Consider the following 19,943-nt stretch of genomic DNA (forward strand, 5'->3'; position numbering starts at 1 on the left):
GAAGATGGGACACTCCACTCGGTCCAGAGGGGGATCAGTGAGCACAGAACAGTGGCTCCCAATCACCTGCAAGTTACAGGCTTCCCCCTGCATGGGGAGAAAGTGGGTCGGCCTGATTCTCAACTGCACTGCACCCTCAGTACTAGTGGCTGATTGAATATGATTTGACAGCTCATACATGCATGTGTGTGTTTGAGTGTGTGTGTGTCCACCACCAGCAGACGGATGTCAAGGTCTCTCTCTGTCGATGCTGCAAATGTTAGGAGTTTGTAATTTCAGCACCAGGGACAGGGACACTATCTCACACCTCTATTTCTGTTCACACATTTTGCCTGATATGTTTCCATGGGCTCAGTCAACAACAACATCAGCAACATCTCTTTCTACTGCTCCTCATGAATGGGACAGATGTGCTGAATCACGCCACACCGTAATGCGGTCTAAAATATTGTAGCCTGGTACATTCAGGGCTAAGAGCTTCATTCAGTTCCGTGATGATCCTGCTGTTGGAGGGAATAAACCTTTCTGTGCATGTGTTCTGCTCCTCTAGCGCTCTCTGCTGGTCAAACAGAATAAGTTATTCTTCACTTATGGCAACAGCTATGGATCTTTGATTTAGCACAATAGATGAAATAACAGAAGATTCATTCAATAATGATGAGTATAAAAACATTTAAAAATTGTCAGGAGTCTTTCTAATTCTGGTTATCTACATCATTATTTTATGCAAATGACATTCAAATCAAAATAAAACATTCTTTGTATCCTTTCTTTTCCATGGTTGCCAATGTTTATGTATTATCATTACACTTTGTGTTTTGCAAAGATCTGAGTCATGAAAATCAAAACTAAAACACTAAGAAAACCTTCCCCCTGATAACAACAGCGCACTGCACAATGCAAGTAAATCCACACTCCTAACAGCAACAGCTACTGCATTGACTTCTTAAGTTTCAGATTTAACAGACAAAATCTATAAGAGTATCGATCAGCATGTCAGTTGATCCTGAAACAGTGTTCTTACAGTAATAGTGTTTGTGTATGTATGTATGTGCACACCATGTCTTACTAAAACTAAGAACTTTTCAGTGTCTATGCGTCAGCAAAAGCGGATCAATGACCTGTATTGATCCTTTCCATCACTCATGAAAGGTAATGAGGATTAAGAGAATAAATTATAAAGTGAGGAAGGGTGTGTGTGTCTGTGTATATGCTTTTTGTTACCTCTTTGGGACCTTTTCTGGTATAAACGCTGACCAGTAGTCCTCATGGGGACCAAACCTCGGTCCTAATGAGGCAAAACATTCTGAGGTCCCGGTTAAGGTTGGGGGTACGGTGTGAATTGAGATTAGGTTACGGTTAGACTCGGGCATGAACTGGTTATGGAAAAGGTTAGGGTTTGGGTTAGAGTGTCCACAGTGAATGCAAGTCAATACAATGTCCAAACAAGGATAGCTGCACAAACTTGTGTGTGTTTGTATGTGTATGTGTGTGTGTGTGTCTCTTGCTCTCTCTGTGGGAGTCAGATTACATTAAAGGGGGGGCTCCAAAGAGAGGTGATATGAGCTCACGTTTCTCTTGGTTTAGTGGATCTCCTAGATGGGGAGGGGTTAATGGTCTGCTTTCCATTTTATAGATCCAAAGGCTTTTATATGGCCCATTAGGACTCTATGATAGACAGGTATGAGAGACATGTATCTCTGCACGTTCCTGTTCATGTGCTTCAAAGTGGGTGTGTGCGCAGTTTTGGAGCGTACAAGTGCTCTGTCACATGCACATATACACACCAAAAATTTCAATGTTTAGCCATGAAAATAATTTCACAATGTTCATGTTTCTTATTTGTCTTTTGTTTTTGATTTTCCAACAACATGAAGCACATTGAGAATTCCCAAAGCAAATTCCCAAAACCATTTAAATGTACCAGCAAAGAAGTGTTTTAAAACAACTCCATTACCAAGCAACAGAACTGTCACTTTGACAATAGATAAATAAATAAATCTTCACTGTGATGGACTGCCTATATATGCCTTGCTTGTCTCTTCCAGTTAATTTTCATATCACACTGACATGAACTAAACCTAAATCAGAGGTTGCCTGGAAAGCAGGAAAAACATTATTTGATTCTACAATACGCTGGAACATATAAAGGGCATAACTTGTAGTAAATCTACTGAAAGATACAAAACCACTGGTTAGTTTCTTTAACACATCTCTCTGCTCACGAAAGCCAATATCTTATTTGTTTTTACCATTATTGGCGTGGTTGTTTTGGCTGTTGCTGTTGTTGTCGTTGCTGTTCAAGATTTGTCTGGCTGCTAATGGAGCTACAGTGCTGACTAGTGGAGTTATGCCAGTGAGGAGTGTCTGGCTGCATGTAATGCATCTGAGATTTAATGGAGGGAGGATCTTGCATTTTCAGATGACTCATTTAGACTTCTAGAAGCTCATACATTTTTCATGACAACAATTTTCAACCCCGTCCCAGCTGCCCCTCATCGACAAAGGCTAGTTTTCATAGTTATCTGTTTGGTTTAAGTGATGCATTGTGCTTATGTTAACCTGGTAAGTGAGTGACTGAAAAGACTTCCTGAGCAGTGATACAGCAGAAGGCCTAATTCCCTTTTACTTCACCAACACCCACTGGACTAGAGGCAGATACAAAAAAGATGACTGAAAGGCTAAAACCAAAGAGACCCAGCTGCCTCCACATTTTTAATACATTTTCCATTACGATCAAAGCAAGTGTATCACTGAGTGGGTTCTTCTAGGGCCAATACATGCTGGTCAAGAAAACCCCTGTATAGGAGACAAAGAAACAAGCATTTTAACATTCTCTGTTGCATAATCAATACACTCTTCTCCAAAGAAAGCTCATGTCTCAACAGCTAATTTAACTTCTTGTGTTGAGAAATGTTGTAGTACAGAGATGAAGAATAGTTTACACTCCCCATAAAATCACAGCTCATTGTTTTTACATTCCAGTTTGCGTATGGATTAAATAAATGAAATATCATGGTTACTTTGTGAGCATAAGCGATGCTGGTAGGTGTATTTTGGAGCCTTTGCACAGAGCTAGGCTAACTTCCGCTTCCCCTCTTTTTGCTAAGCTACTGAGGTCCATACTCAATGGATACACATGAGAGGTACAATTCCTTTCAGGAAAAGAACATTATATCTTGGTATGTTAATCATATTCACTCACAGTAAATGTTATTTGCAACACAGCCTGCACTTAACTTTATTTCAGACAATGGCTTCATCTTGAAGACAGCACATGCAGAGAGCTGAAGGAATATTTTTGTACAATCTATACTTAAGACAACAGCAGGAGGTCTGCAGTGCCCACACACACACACACACACACACACACACACACACACACACACACACACACACACACACACACACACAGTTCACCCTTTCCCTTCTGGATATCGATTCTAAACTGCAGCTGAACCCTGCACCACAACAGTAACATGGGAAAAATCAACACTGCAGTTTTACTACCCGCCTTATTTCACAATGTTTCTTACTCTATTGTTTTCATTGACAAAGGTACACATGGAAGCTATGATATGAATGGTATGGTTTTCACAAGCTTCACTACAGGAGTGAGGAATGTGACAAACGTGGGCTTCATCAATGTGCCAAAAAGCTCTACAGGCACCATACGCATTAAAAACAAATGTGTCCACTTATTTTTCAAAAACAACTGATTTTGCACTTAAAATAGGCAACATGCCATACTATAGGCCTACATAGGCCAGTGTAAATATTGGTAATGCCTAAACTGCTAGTACATAAATTATGTCTGCGTTGTTCAGAGACAAAATGATCAAAAAGGTAGAGAAAGTAATGGATTAGCTCACAGATAAGATTTAAATGTCAAGTTATTTGGCAGCCTCTATTACTGCTTACGAAAGGTCAGAGCCATAAAGTCCACAACACACATGCTCTCTCTCTCTCTCTCTCTCTCTCTCTCTCTCTCTCTCTCTCCCTCCCTCCCTCTCTCTCTCCCTCTCTCTCACAAAACCAAATCACAGAGAGTCAAATTTAATAGGAAGTGGACAAAGCAGACAGTTAAGAATCCAGATCAGACCACACCCAAACACAGGGAGTAATGACACTGGGACACGAGTGGGTGGGGACGGGGGGCCTCAAATGAGCAGGGAGGGAATAGAGAGATGGAGCGTATGGTGATGGGACATATAACCTTGATACAGCCATATGATATGCCCAGAGAGAAATACGTCTGGAGGGACAGAAAGTCGAGAAGACCACACCCTGTTGGAACTGAAGCAGTACCAAGTCCACACACCAGCAGACATGCACACATACAAATGGACACATCTGATTTGTGACTTAGCTGATTTACCAGTAACATGACTTGCTCCATTTGTCCTTCAGTGAAACTACCATATTAACAACACTCCCCATTTCCATATACAGACATGCAACAGCCCCACAGGCAGACACCAGTGCCACATTAACTGATTGCTTGCAGCTTTTTGCTACATTAGGCCACAGCCTTCAACATCTTTTTTTTTCCAAAGCAAACTAGGTGCACTCTAAAAAGAATCTAAATGGCCAGAAATGCAGAGTAAGCAACCGATTACATCCGTAAATTCATTACCTGCTTCCTGCAAATGACGGCAGGTTTGTAAGGTGTTATGTCTAAAAGCCTTTTGGTAAAATGCGCTGCCTGCAACCCTCGCCAACATCCACTGCTACCCTGTGATACAGGAGTGTTAGTGTGATACCCACTGCCTTGGAAATGGCCGTCATACTAATTTATGGCTTTCCCTCTTTTCCTCTTTGAAGTGCTGCCCAAGTCCCTGGGGAACACATGACGTCAGTTTTCCATTCCTGTTAATGAGATGAGAGAAAGGCTCTGAGCCCACTGGAAAATAAACTACCATATTCTAGTGAAACTGCAATCCCACTGCAGATGCTATCATTGATGAGGGATGTTAGTGTTCCTGATATCAGGGTGAGAAAAATCTGAAGAATCCTGTAAGGCTGAGGCAAATATTTATGCTACACAATGTGGTAGAAACGTATACAGGCTATGATTTCAGACCAGCACAGCACAAAGTACTCTACTTATCAAGACATTAACTGGCCAAATTGGTTTTTCCATAGCTAATCTGGAATTGTCAGAAAGTAAAAAGATGTATGAGTTACAGATTTTTTTTGTTGTCCAAAAGTCCCCAAACTGACTTACTTTTGATCATACTATGCCTGGATGTAAGACAAAACTGAATTAACTAAAAAAAAAAATTTAAAATCTGATATTGGGAACATGGAGGCAAAGACTCCAAATGGTCATTTGTGTGGGACTTATCTTCAATCTGATTAGTGTCCAGACTGCACATTAAGAGCAACTGCCCTCTCTGTTGTCTACGGTTAGAGTACGCTGTCAAACTCAGTTTTTGTTTCTCCACTTTGACCCACTGTTCATGTGCTAGTATTGCTAAAATGTTGAGAGACCGCATTTCCATTTTGATGGCTGATCTCCTCCAGCGTCAGATGACAAAGGGTATTGAGGCAGAAACTGATTTCACCTCCAAGTCGGATGTACAATGAATAATGAAGCGTGTGACCTAAAAATCGCTGCAGCACACAGTCATACCACGAATGCTGAGTGATGCTGTCAGACTCAGAGAGACAGAAATAACCAGGCAGACAATTAGTCAGACAGACACACATAATATATCACTGAGAGGCAGAGAGAGGATTATTCAGAGACAAAATAAAACAGATGTGAGTAGTGTAAACATTTAATTAGCAGTCACACTTTTCAGTTCTGTTTTGGGCTAAAAACTGCACACGATGAGTTTGAGTTGGTGCAAAGAAAGCCTTTCAAATGTTAAAACTAAGTGTTACATAATAAAAGTAACCCAAATCCCAAATTTAGATATAATGGGCCTGAGTAAAACAAAACACGTGGTTTTACAAGGTGAACTGTGCTCTGAGTCTGAAGCTGCGTCACAGCATCTTCCTCAGCATGTGACAAAAGTCTAGAGTTTTGCTGGCATATATGTGTGTGTGTGTGTTTTTATGTGTGTACCTGTTTGTCTATGTGAAGAGCTTTGAGCCATGCTATTCTCAACAACACAGCGAAAAGCCTTGATGTGTTTCCCTGTGAGAAATCCTTCGCTTACTCAACTCAAACACGATGAGAGAGGGTGCGGGGGGGGGGGGGGGGGGGGGGGGTAAGAAGCAGCTGGTAAGAGAGAGGGAGAGAGCACATTTACACAAAGGTGCTTGAGTTGAGCTTCTGAGAAGTTCATTGATCATCGACCACACCCTCCTCCCTCTCTCTCTCTCTGCCTGTTTCTCTTTAACGGGAAACACAGTTATAGGGCCATGATGAATAATTAACATCTAAATGCCTCCCACTGCCCCCAGTCCAAAAACACGCCCTCTATGGAGCATGACTAGCAAGGGATGCATCTAAAGACAAAACAATGAGTCTATATCCTTCCTTGCTTGAGGGTGTGTTTCAGTAGTCTAATTTATATGCACTATATTCTGCAGCTGTGGCCAGTTAATGCAGTCAGTTCGTCAATATCATTCAGTTCATCGCTATGAATTATGTACTCTCACTTTCTCTCCCTTTAACAAAGTTTTCACTTCTTGACTTTGTGCTCTTCTGATGAACGGTCTTTCATTAAGACAATATTATGTCAAAACCTCGTATTAGGTAAGACTGTGTATGGTCAATGTGTGAAATTGAAGATGTAGTTGAAAACTGCTATAAACAAGTCCTTTCAATGGAAAGTAGCTAAAGCCTGCTCGACAATAGGGGTGTGCCATCTAAGTCACCTCACGATTCGATTCGATTACGATTCACAGTGCTACGATTCGACGATTCCCCGATTATCGATGCATCTCGATTAATTTTTTTTTTCCCCACATAGAATGTTTCTTTTCTCACTCTGTAGTTACTTGTAAAATAATGTATTTTTAAATATCCAATCATTGAAGTAAAACACGTTTCTCTTTTCTTTTCTAACTCCTCTGATAGAAGAAGAAAAAAAAACATTAGCTTGCACATGTAATGCCTGTTTCATTTATTGATGTAGATTAAAAACAATAATAATAATACTAAAAATATATATTGTGTGGCTGTACCGACATGATTCTGATTTGACTATGTTATTATGAACATATACATGAAAAAAATATGTCGGAAAAGAAAAAAATAGGGAAAGGAAATTGACAATATTTCCACTTCTATTACAATCTGATATCTTGATTTACATGTCCAGAAAGTAATCCTTTTAAATCTTATTGTATGTGCATTTCAGATTGTTTCTCATATGGATCTTGGACACTATATGGTCACTGCGCGTATTCTTACGTTTCCACTCAAAGGAGCGTTGACAGAATATGCGACACTCGGCGCTAACCCCTCAGTACAGAGCCGAGCAGTTCGCGTCGAGTTTCGCAGTTTTTTCGCCGACGAACACAGAGCCGTACGCAGCCGCTTCGCCATACTTACATTGTTTTGAAGGGGCTCAGTCGGTGGAAGGGGCTTGTTGTGCCATCCCTTTGCTTCCCTCCGTGCAGTTTTCCCCAGACACACGTTCTTCTTCCAAACGAAAACAGCATTGCACTCAAATTATGTCAAATTCCGCGATATTCCGCATTAAAAATAGATTCCGTTTTAGTCGGCCAATTCCGCGATTCAGTGATCGCGGAAATCATAGGGCCCTATAATATGTCCGGGGGGCACCCGCTACTTTTTTTTCGTTCCGACCGCTGCACTTTCCTTCTGTTATTAAAAGAATCGATTTTTGAACATTTATGAATCGATTCTGAATCGTCAAGTGTCGCGTCACGGTTAATCTATGAATCGGGCACACCCCTACTCGACAAGCTGCTAAATTTCGTTAGACGATGTAACATGCCAATTAGCACGTCATTGGTTGTATTTGCGTTCTGTCTAGTGTCAGGCTGTTTCAGCCCCTTATGTGTTTACATGTTTTTTCTGTTTCTGTTGTCAGACAACGTAAAAAGCATGAAATAGTGACTGAAACGCAGCCCATTAAGACTACAAGTTAACCAAAAATCCTGATTTCATAACAGCGACATCATGCCAAAATCACCACACACATCAGTCAAAGACAAAGGCTATGCTGTGATTTTGGCTATATTGTAAAATGGTCACTCAAAAAGAAAGTTAGAAGCTCATTCATATCTATTTCATCTGCCAGGCAGTCGACTGAATATGACATATAAAGAGGTGTGCCTGTAGATGGAAAGCCTGACCTCGCGCTTGTGGGGCAATACTGGTGAGTCTCATCTACGACAAGTAGCTAAGGTTTGTGCAAAAGGTTGCTAGATTTATCGCTGGTCCAGCTGTTGCGATCCAGCCAACATGAAAAGAAAGATGATGACAATGATGACAAGCCATGATTCATCAAGTGATGCCATCTCTGCCCTACAAACATCCATCAGGGGAAGACAGGCCAGTGTAAGTTGGTGTCAGATATAACTAGGGCACCCCAACTAGTTATGAGGTACCATGACGAAGTGCAAAGCAGAGTGTCAGGACGTTGCTTGTGCCCAAATATAGACATGCTGATGCTCCATTTGGATCTAGGACAGGAATACCAATCCTTTTCTCACCACCCTATCACCATTACACAGCAAGGAAACTCAAATGAAACCCATAGATAACATCATATGACTGTTGCTTGCATGTTGCATCAGAATTGGTAGACTGGCTGGTGTTGGTATTCGGAAAGTTGGGTATCATACCAAAGATGACCACCCTTCAAGGTGACTTTAGTGGGATATGGATATTTCTGTGCCAAGAAATATGGTGACTAAGTGCAACTCAGAAACACTAAAATTTCTGTGGTTTCAGCTTCTCTTTTGCATGCAGGTAACGTGGTCCATTTGCTTGTTTGATCTGACCAGAAACCAAAATATTAAATACATTATGAAAAAAAGCTGTAGATTTATTTTCTGTTGATCAACTTATCGACAACCTGACTAATCATTTCAGTTCCACCAAACGTTTCTGATCATGTTGATGCTGTATAGAGAGTGGAACAGTAACGGACAGGCGTATCCTGCTGAATCATGCCTAACTTTCACAAGAACTAGTGATTAAATCTTAATGGCATTTGGTAACCATCAATAGAGCTACTGGAGCGGATGACTTGTGGTCATTCACCAGTCTCTGTGTATTTACAACCAGGCAAGTGCTCTAACAGCTCTAGTAAATAGAGCTATAGAATGCTGTGTGTGTGGGTGTGTTTGGGTGAGTGTATGTGCATACAGCCTGTAAAACAGCACACACAGAGACCCCAAACATTTATTTGGCATTATGCAGTGGAAGACAGCTGTTGCCATATGCGGGTGTATGTGTGGCTGTAGCTGTCCGGAGGTAATGTAATGAAGGCCATGGCTCCATTAGGAGTCTCTTCCTGCAGAATCCCATCATACCACTCCCAGTGGAGAGAGACAGAGAGACAGACAGATAGGCAGGCAGACACAGAGAGGCAGAAGAGACACAGACAGAGGGGCGGAAAAGAGAGAGATGAAAATGTCAAAGGCTGCAGTGAAATCTGACCTCCTGGCACATCAGGACCTCAGTGTCGGGACCGGTGAGGAGGAGAGTAGGGCAGATAGAGTGAAGGGAGAGAGGGAGGGAGGTATTTTGGAGGGAAATGAGAGATGAACAGAAATGACAGCCAAGAAGACAAGGAGAAAACGAGGGTATAACTCAATCCCACCTCTGAATGAAGTGAGGCTCCAGAGGAGGACAAATAGATGGCAAGCCAAAAAGAAAGTGGGGAGGGAATTTGGTGCAGGAAGGGAAACAAGGGTTCACTTGAAAGGGGAAATCTTCGTACCAAGCAATAAGTAAGAAATAGCTCAAGTTGGCTAGTCCTAAACACAAGTCATCTTTAGATGTAAAACTAGAGCCCTATACTCAGCTGGATTCAAACCTATCTCTAAGAGATTATCTAAAAGTAGCCAGCATGTCTCAACGGAAGCCTGGAGGTTCAGTGATTTCCATTATCAATATCAGACTGCAGTGGACATAAAATCTAGTCCTGAATTGATCTCTGCAAACTGAGCTCTGAGTATCCACATTTCAACCACAGGAAAGTGGACTGGCACAGGTAGAGGGTTAACACATTATGACAAGGTCTCTGTATTGTTCAAACGAAGGAGAAAGCAGATTGCGGGAAGCAATCGCTCAACACCAGCCCACAGCAGCGTGTAAATGCCCAGCGACACAGGTTCACTGAGCACAGAGACATGGACACACAGCCACTTGGCTAGATAGAAGCTATTTTTCTCCAGGACAATCACACGAGAGACAGGAAGTATTTTTAGACCTGAAACTAAGAGCCTCACATCACAGCAGCTCTTGGTCATTTTCTCCTTTTGGTGCACATATGTAGATCTGTTATTGCTGTACTGAGTTTTTCTCAACACCAAGGTTTTTCTGATACATGCTATTTCGAGCTTTCCTTACCAACCAACTCATGTTTTGCACCTCTTGCACTTTTTCTTTTATCTCAAAGACTTCAACAGCTTAAAGGGTCAGTTCCCCCAGATTACAAAAAATAGTTTTAAAGTTTCTAGTGGCCTCTAACTGTACATATAGTTATTTGCAGAAATTGTGGGATGGTGTGAGTTCGAAGTATTGAAAATGCAATTCAAAAAGCTTAACAACAATGTCTCTCTATAAGCAATGTCCTTTTAACTCAGGATTATTTGGACACATCTTTAAACAAAGACTGTGGATTGTCCTGTGAAATCAGGCTATTGTTTCTAGGAAAACACTTTCTATCAAGTTCTCAAATAAAACCAAAACTTTATGGTTAGATACAGTTACAAACCACGGTGGATTAGATAGAGATGGAGTACAACAAAAGAACTATTATGTAACTTAAGCAAATCAAAATGCACCTTTAACACTTGGTTAATCAATTTTTTTTTTTTTTACAAACATTGAATGAAATGACCACATATAATGTGAAATGGGTTACCCACAGTGACGAAGCCACATCATCCATGATTTATCACCCAACTCTGCAGTTCTTTAAAGGCTTCTGGACTCTTAGCTCATTTCTCTGGTTTTACTGCACGCAAATTTATTCCAGTCTCACTGCTCTCATCAACTCCTATTCCATCAGCAGCAGCAGCAAAAAAGCTAAATGTGCTGTACGCTACCTTCCCATCACCAAACTGCAGACAGATAAACTGGCAGCAAGCTGGTGAAGAATGTACGGATTGACCCAGCTAAAGACCAAGATTTTTTACACAAGAGATGGAGGAGAACAAAGCAGAGGTAAAAGGAGGAACAATATTGGACATTTGCCAGGTGGCCAGGAACACAACTCCAAATAAACGCTAACATTGGTCCACATCCCCTGGATTTGTAAAGAGACAAGTGTTTGCTAACATGTCAAACTCTATCAGGGGACATTGAGTAAAAGGCTGTGACAGTCTGTGACAGTTGTGCTGATTAGCTCTAAGTGTGACTTCTTCTACCAGTTAAGCCTACAAAGAGGACTTTAAGGAAAAAAGGAAATTATGGAGAAGTTTCCTTTTCACTTTCATTAAAGAGAACATACGTTACAGAGGCCAGTGATTAATCTTTCTGTGCACCGATGACACAGCTAGTTCTTTTTCCCGTGCATAACATGTTCACTTAATCATGAACACACAAACACCTGTGCAAACTGTGCCCCTTTTTTCTTCTTCACTGCATCCAAGCATGGGAGCTGAATGGCCCCACCCTAACAGAAAAGAATAAGGTGTGTGTCTATGTGTGTTTGTGTATTTGTGGCACTACAGTCCATTACTGAAATCACATTAGCCTGAGAGAGTGCACTGAGACAGGAAACAACCATCTACCATCTCCTGACTCACTTTCACTGAATACTCAAACACACACAGTGCACAATCAAATATACATGGTAACACTTAACATTAATCTTCTTATATGTTCATGAAAACAGACGTATAGAGAAAGACATTTCTCATTTTTCCGATTAAGTTGATGTAGCTGCAACAGTGTAAAACACACCTTGATCTTAGCAATAACTATACATGATGAACTGGTTTGTAGGCATGGAGGGGACAGAAGATGAGAGGACAGGAGGAATATGAATAGTACTATCAGAAATTCAGTTCACACAACACCAGAAAAACTCATTGGCAAACCAGCCCAGCCCAGGAGTGGCCTGACAGAACACTGTGAAGGCACAAACAGGGCACATCTACACACAGAACCACAATCAACCACACTGTATACATTGAGTGAACATGAGAGCTTGTGTGTCTCCAACAGAAGGCTATGAAACTACCAAAGTAAGACACAGACCACCTATTAAACCTCACAAGTACCCAGTATTCAGAACAAGATAAACTAGTTGGGGATGCTCAGCCTCTGGCCAGTAAAGCCTAGATGATCCATGTAAACAATAAACCTAAAGTGCGAGATGTGAAGTTGTAAACATTCCTCACTGCAGCCCAAAATAGTAACTAGTGGAGCCAGTGCAGGCCTGGTGCTGTTTGACGAACTGGCACAATTGGCCTGTTTGGGTATTGTCACACTCCCCAAAAGAACATCGCTCTAAGTCTCTTATCAAAACAGATGGTATCTTCTCTGCAGAGAGCTTTGTTCCTATAAGCAGCTAATTTGTACACAGTTTAATACACATGAAAGAAAATCTGTCAGATCACCAGCGCCGATGTGCTAAAGCGCGGCAACGCCTTCGGCTGCTTCTTAGCATCCACAGCGGTTTTCGGGCTGCTGGTTACACGGCTGACTGGCCCTGTCAATGCAGAGAGCGGGCTGCGGACAGACACCCACCTGCCGTATACGGTTCTGCTGCAGCGGTGGTGGTGGTCCACCCTCCAGAGACGTGTTGCTCGAAGAGGCCATTTTCAAGTCACGGTCGGAGCCGCCGCCCCTGGAATGACTTTCTTCCGGGCTACTTGACATTCTGTCTCGGGCTGACTGCTGCTGAGAGCGACGCGGTCAGTGAAGGTCCTGTTTTGCCGGTGCAAGGTGGATTTCTGTGCGGGGCCTCAGACTCCACAAGGCTCCGCAGGGCCCGGGATCATTCTGCGGCGTCAGAGTCAGTGTGTGATGAAACGTGACTGGAGCTAACACAGTGATTCTTCCAGACTGTCAAAACCCAAAACGAGCGCTCCCTCCGTCCAGGGATGCTCCCGGTGTGTTGCTGTAGCCTGCGTGTGGATGTGTGTGTGGGAGTGTGTGAACGCGCCTCACATGCGCTGTCCCGAAACTCCGCAGGATCAATGCTGCCTTCAAGGACAATTGGAAACATCCATACTACGCCTTGATTTGGGCGATCAATCTGAAAAAAAAATGTTTTAACACACCCTCTTACAAAAATACGACCCATAGGGGGCGAGGCACAATAGTTAAACTAACGCAAACTGTGTGATGATTGGTTGATGGTCTAAAGCGGCTTCTTCGAGTAAGAGGACGCCATTTTTTCTCTGCCCTCATTTTGTCTTCTTTTTAAAACACATTACATCGTTTAAAACAGTAACTACATTGCTTTTCTTTTTCATACTAACCTGTAATTACGCTACACAAATAATTCCAAATGAATTCCAACACTTCACTTCACTTGGTTTCGAAGAATGGGCCTCTAAAATGAAGCATATTGTGACTAGCTCATTCCGCACCAATGGCAAGTGAATGCACCTCAAGCGGTAGTGCGCTCCTGTTTTGCTCCCCCCTCCCAACCCCACCCCACCCCACCTCTTAGTGCCTCTGCAGCAGAAGAAGCTTCAGACGGGAAAGTTAACAGTGTGGTCCGTGATGACCCATGATTAAATAAAAACTGTAAAATTGCTCACACAAATATGAAATCATCGCAGCTCAGGCACCTTGGTTTGGGCTGCCATGATGTAATCTCCCTCTCAGTATTCCTACGCCCTTACTTTGGCCTGGGCCTCGTCACTGAGCTACAAATTTAATGGAAGTTGACAGGGCAAAATCAATGTCAATGTCTTGCTATAGGACTCGAGGAGAGGAGGGAGAAGTGGAGAAGGATGTGTGAGAAATCATGTAAAACTGGCAAAAATGTTGTCAGTTGACAGTGAAATCATAGCGCTCCAAGTGAGTGATGTTAATGTACCTTTCCTTTAAATGGCAAGAGTGAAAGATGAGGATGTGGGAATAAAGGCTGATGAGAAGTGCAGTAACTGTTAACTGTTGCATCATTTATTTTACATTTATTTGTTTATTTTAAAAAGAGTGACTTTGAACAGGTGTTCGTCTGCCTTAAATGCTGTACTAAGGTAAATCTGGATTCAGGACTGCTCATTCCAAATGGAGCATTTTATTATTATTGGGTAAAAAGCAGACATCTGTGAGATCGTGAAAATACATTTTTCACAAGACTCAATCTGCTGCCATAACAGCTAGGCCTGTACCCTTTAGGTGTAGGGAATGGTATGTAAAATGGGGCTGGCAAAAATCAAAACAAATATTCAGAAATAGAGCTTTAGGAAACAGAAAAAATAAGCAATCACTCTGGATATAGTACTGCCCACCTTCTCAGTCTTTAGTTATTCTTCCCCTTGCCCAGAGAAATTTGGTCAAGGTAGACATATCAGAGATAAAAAGACTTGAACATACCACAGGATTTTGTTGGTCATCCCCAGAAAATCCCTGAGCAAGGCTGGATTACCGACCAGGTAAATTGGACAAATGCCCAGGAGCCCCAAAAAGCCCTTTGATACCTCACAAATTCAACAATAACCAGTCAAAATCTAGATCTAACACCTTTATCATTTTAGTTCATGTTTATCTCAAATGGTGCATTTACCCAAACAAAATTGAGCTTCGCCAATTTACATAAAACCTACAGGATTATAGAACATGAGAACTGATTTCTCTCTGCAAAATGTAATGGAGATAGCTTCTAGCGTGAGCCGTTTGGACTGTACATGAGAGGAACTGCATGAAGGTTAATGCAGCAATGATCCTGAGGAATCTGTCATTTCCTGTTTGGTGCAACTAATCGCTACATGATGCTTCAGCTGGTAAGTTAGCAATGTCTTTCACAAACACATCATGATGCTCATTTTTCCATACAAATCACTGCCCTCTGTCTCCAGTGCAATGGTATTACACTCAGAACACAATACTGTCCAACAAGCAATGTTTTCTAAGATTACCTATAATACCAGACGCCAAGCCAACAGCAAAATACATTCTGCCTTGATCCAAATTCAACAATGAAACAGCTAAACAGTACACACAATAATTACTGCACGACCCAGTTGTAAACTCATTAGTTTTAGGATTCACTGAGATCGCCTTTGATACAAAAATTGGACATGTAAAAATATAAAAAATACTTTATTAGACATCTACCCTTTACAAACAAAATATCATTGAACTGGTTCCAAATCAATGACAGCAGCACCAAAACCACCAAGAAACATCAACAATGACGAACAACAAAAGACAAGGACACATGGTGGGAAAAGCTTATGACACTAAGAACTGAAAAGAACTTCCAAGTCTTTTTAATGTGCAGAGAGTTGGTCCAGGTTGTCATGGCTACGGCTGGAGAGGTGGGCCTCCAAAATCTCCCCAAATAAATTTCTTTTCAGCAAACTGTAGGCCATGGGCAGAAGTTGCTTGATTACCTTGTGAAAATACTGGAGGAGGGACGAGAGAGGAAATCAAAGATCAATAAAGGAAAGGAATATTTGGTTTTATATATTTAAGAATATGGTCTGGAAGAGGAAAGATTGTTGGGTGCAATGAAGTTAAATCTTGGAGTGTGAATATGGAAGGACTATCATGTGCACTTTGGGACTTACATGGGATCCGTAACAGAAGAGGTCTATTCCTAACTCATAACCCATGCCATAGTCACACTCATCATTGGCAAATTGAACAAACGTGATCATCTCCTGGAGAGGTCCAAAGGCTTTGACGCGCTCTTTGTCATCCCGTGCTTCAGCAATTGCTTTGCAAATTTTTTTAAGACCAGCTACATACAAAAGATCGGGGGGGGGGGGGGGGGGGGGGGGTGTTATCACACATGTTAAATAGGTGAAATGTAAAGCAAAGAAAAATCATGTTTGCGGACAAAACTGACAAGGGCACCTTCATGATCACCTCTATATGCACGTAAGCTCACCATCTGTTTCTGGTAGTTCTCTGTATCCGACATCGTTCTTGTCTACTGGCACGACGATGCCGGCACCGTGGAATGTCTTGGTAACCACCTGTGGTGAGGCAAGAGGTTTACTATGGTATAGTATCAACACGGATTACTTTAGTCAAACATAATTTGTTTTGAACATGCGAACCACATCACCACTTCACAGTGACTTATTCACATTTTGCCAAATGATACTATATTTTCAGAGCTCCACCTGGCAAGACATTTGTCATTAAATTTCTGGATTGGAGTATGAATTATGACAATGTGTCCAAAACACCAATAGTTATATGCACTTTGAATCATTGACTATATAAAGGAGATTCCATGAAACCAAAACAGACTCTATTCTAAATGCTGGGGACACATTTATAGGTGTCCTCTAAATACTGACCTAAGTCATGTGGCAAACACAATTGTACACAGTACTGAACTGATGCACTGCAATGGTTTAAATTTTCAGTCCTAGGGACAAAGCAACATTGGAGGTATAAATTAGGAGAGTTATGAGTGGGTTTCAAAAACAATATAATGTATCTAATAATACTGTTTGATCCATCGTGGAAGCTACCTTCTTGTCCCTCTGCTTCATGCCTTTGGTCTTCTGCTCTAGAGACAAGCCCAGAGTCTCTGCCCTGTCTCTCAACTTTGCCTCCAAGCTTTCCAAAGCTTCTCCCCCGCCTTTCTTGCTGCCCCTCTCTTTCCTCTTCTTCAACAAATGCAGGCTGACGGAGGAGGGGAACAAAAAGGTTGACAGTCGGTGGGATGACATACATGGAAGGAGACAACGAGAAAACCAGTCTAATTCAATAATGCTCCTCCACTCCCACACACGTGCATCCACAAATCACCTTTTATGATCACGGAGCAAACATTTAGTCTTTGACAGAGTTTTGTGTTGACAGCATATATGCATAAAATACATACAGATCATATTTTATGGTATACATTCAACAGTTTTTCTAATTGTTCAATTTAAACATTGTTTTTGAATCAGGCAGTCGAAATTGATCACAGAAAATAGAGAAAATGTTTATGTGTTGTGAACATGTGGTGGTTATTACTCACAGGACAGCAGCAAACAAGTTGTCACCCATCTGTGTTATAGTGCAGCCCTTCTTGGCTTCATTTTCCCCAACAAAAGAAGGAAGGGAGTCTGGAGTATCTCTGGTGGATTTTGGGAACAACAGAATCCATTAAAAATGAATCAGAACAACTCATATTCATGATTTCTATATTAACAACCCCTCGCTAGCGAGAGTGTGCTCTCTCACTGTAGCTGGTACAGTAAGTGTTAGTAGGCTAAGTCAAGGGTCCTCTAGTGGAAGCTACAACATCGTAATGAAAGCACTTATTTGGCTCAGAACAGATCAAACACTCTCACAGGCTTCAGGTGGCAAAAAAAATGATGTGCTATACCTGAAATAGCCAATGTGATGCTGGCTGTCCTCATTCCCCAGAAGTATGGTCTGAAACTCTGGTGGGTCATAAATATACCTCCAGTGAAGATGGAAGTTAGGCTGAGGATTCTTTGAGTTTTTGTGTGCTCCAGCCAGAATGTCAAAAGGACCAACCAGCTGCAAACCCAGCGAGTCTTTCAACGCACCTGTGTAAATTAACATTCAGAAAAATAATACATTGATACAGAAATCAAGTGACATATAGACATACTTTTTCTACAAAGCTTTGGGTAGAGATGGGCATTATGTCCTGGGTTTTGTTGCAACAGCTTATTTTTTATGCTAAGTGTGCAGATGTATGCTTATGTTAATCATCTTCAAAAAGGTTGTCATCTTGCTGAACAGTGAAGGACATCACAACTTTGGAAAGACAATTAACAAATTATTATAATGATCATTAAACTGGAAAGTTTCCATCATTTGTGGTTCTTGCATCTCAAATTTGAGGTTTTGTGTTTTTTCTATGCCTTCACTCTAATACAAAATAAGCTATTTTTAAATGTCATTTTTGAACCTGGAAATTTGTAATGAGGAACTGAATTTTTGACTCTTAATAAACTAAATAATTAGTGATTGTTAGCAGCTCTCCTGGTTTGGCAGCACTTAAAACCTGAAGAACCACCCTAAACTGGGAAATATAAAGGAAACACCCAACAAATACACCCAGTTGGCTCCATCCTGTTTTCTCTGTGTTTACCGACAGAAGAACTGATTAAATGTCAGATGCACCTTCTGTCCTATCAGTATTACTGTAACAAGATATGCTGCTAGTGTAAAGAGCATACCACGGGGGTTGTCAGGATAAAGATCCTTGCAGAAATCCCAGAAGTGGTACAGATCTTCCGGCATTTGAAACTTGTACAGTTGCACCATCTCATCACGTTGCTCTGAATCCACCTTTGACAATGGCACAGCTTTGGACTCATCAGTACGGGCTTTCTTCAACTCCCCATTGCCTGTACCTGACTCCTAAAGAAATGAAGGAAGAATGACTACGTTAAGTTGCAAGTTTATTTGATACAACAAGCCACAACGAATGCATTTTACTACCACAAAAACTGCCATAAAAAGACTGGTAGGTGTTTCAAAAATGTTGTCACCCAGTCCATTTATACCACTGAGGGATGACTAAATATTAGAAATACACACTTTCATAACACAAAATCAAAGCAGCTTCACAAGCCAGAGGTTCAAAAATGCTGAATCAACACCTCTCTAAAACAGTTTGAGCAAAAGCTGAACATTACTACCAATATAAAGGGAGGCCTTACTGTAGAGTTGTTGTATTAATAAACTGGCAACTGTATTGCATGGAGCCCATTACAAGTACAGATGTGTTCAGTGATCTGTATTTTAGACCCGGCAGAGCTCCCACACAAGTCAAGGATCAAAACCTTTCTATACAGTTGTTTTATTAATGTTAGAGCACTGATTTTCGGCCTTTATTGGGTTAAACCACGAATCAAAAAAAGGTACCCAACCCGTTTCCCTGCAGCAGACTACAGAGAGGTAAGTTAAGGCTAGCTTACCTCGCTAAAACAAATACACGCTTACGGCGCCTGACTCAGCGCCTCTCGCTTGTGTAATGTATATACAGTCTGTGGTGTAATGAAATCACCACCCACACGCTGTGATAGAAACTGCTGTGTGCTGTGAACGTCCGCGGATCCAGGCAGCAGAGCTGCTGCCATGTTGTCCTCTGACCGCTGCCGCTCACACAGCGTGCCAAACTGTTCTGCCCACGGCGTTTAACAGAAGCTGCTTTGCCGCCATAGTGGCCGAACGCAGCACGGCTTTTTAGCCGGTGAACCGTTTTTGCTTTTGAAACCGACATTTCTGCGACCCAACCGAGGTAGTAAAAACAGTGCAAAATTACCTGAATGGATTTGGGTTTTCTTTTTGCGCGCCCTGTCATTTTCCTTCCTCTTGTCTCTCTTTCGGCCTCTTCTTCTGCAGGTCGCAATCCACAGCAACTGCGCCAGGTTAAAGCGCAACACTGCCCCCCCGAGGCCGAGGACGCTGACTGCACATTCCCCGGACCCACTGTAACAAAGCCCTCACTCATCTTACACACTGAAGCTGATTTTTATATCGTGTGTTTTCACCATTGTCCCTTAAAATGTGGACTGCAAATATAGATCTTTGTAAATGACCACAGCCATGTGGTGATGAAAGTCCATAAATGTATAAGGGCTTTTAAATAACACTGGTCCTACAGGGTGTCTCAAATAACTTTTATGATCACAGTCATACTGAAACACTGACACATAGTATTAAT

General features: G+C 41.7%; 2 protein-coding genes across 2 annotated transcripts in view; both read right to left on the reverse strand.

The window, feature by feature from the left end:
* Positions 1-13,193, reverse strand: part of ank2a (ankyrin 2a, neuronal) — a 72,585-nt gene extending 59,392 nt beyond the window's left edge. The window contains exon 1 of the mRNA XM_041035228.1: positions 12,857-13,193. Coding sequence (XP_040891162.1) covers positions 12,857-12,988 — 132 coding nt within the window. The 5' untranslated portion in view covers positions 12,989-13,193. The remainder of the gene's footprint in view (positions 1-12,856) is intronic.
* Positions 13,194-14,846: 1,653 nt separating this feature from the next.
* LOC121180780 (histone PARylation factor 1) lies at positions 14,847-19,648 on the reverse strand. Its single transcript, XM_041036423.1, has 8 exons — positions 19,542-19,648; positions 18,451-18,634; positions 17,625-17,811; positions 17,274-17,372; positions 16,777-16,930; positions 16,182-16,269; positions 15,859-16,031; positions 14,847-15,693 (listed from the first exon to the last, which is right to left on the reverse strand). Exons 1-8 carry the CDS (start codon positions 19,578-19,580, stop codon positions 15,559-15,561), a joined length of 1,059 nt encoding a protein of 352 aa, XP_040892357.1. The 5' UTR covers positions 19,581-19,648; the 3' UTR covers positions 14,847-15,558.
* Positions 19,649-19,943: the final 295 nt, after the last annotated feature.

The sequence above is a fragment of the Toxotes jaculatrix genome, chromosome 4 (assembly GCF_017976425.1).
Source record: "Toxotes jaculatrix isolate fToxJac2 chromosome 4, fToxJac2.pri, whole genome shotgun sequence".
NCBI classification, from domain to species: domain Eukaryota; kingdom Metazoa; phylum Chordata; class Actinopteri; family Toxotidae; genus Toxotes; species Toxotes jaculatrix.

Coding starts and splice junctions, on each gene's coding strand:
- LOC121180780 (XM_041036423.1), bottom strand. CDS start 19,580: ATGACAGGGCGCGCAAAAAGAAAACCCAAATCCATTCAG. Junction 17,373..17,624: donor CATCACATTGGCTATTTCAG/GTATAGCACATC, acceptor AAAATCCACCAG/AGATACTCCAGACTCCCTTC. Junction 16,270..16,776: donor TGAAGCAGAGGGACAAGAAG/GTAGCTTCCACG, acceptor GCCTCACCACAG/GTGGTTACCAAGACATTCCA.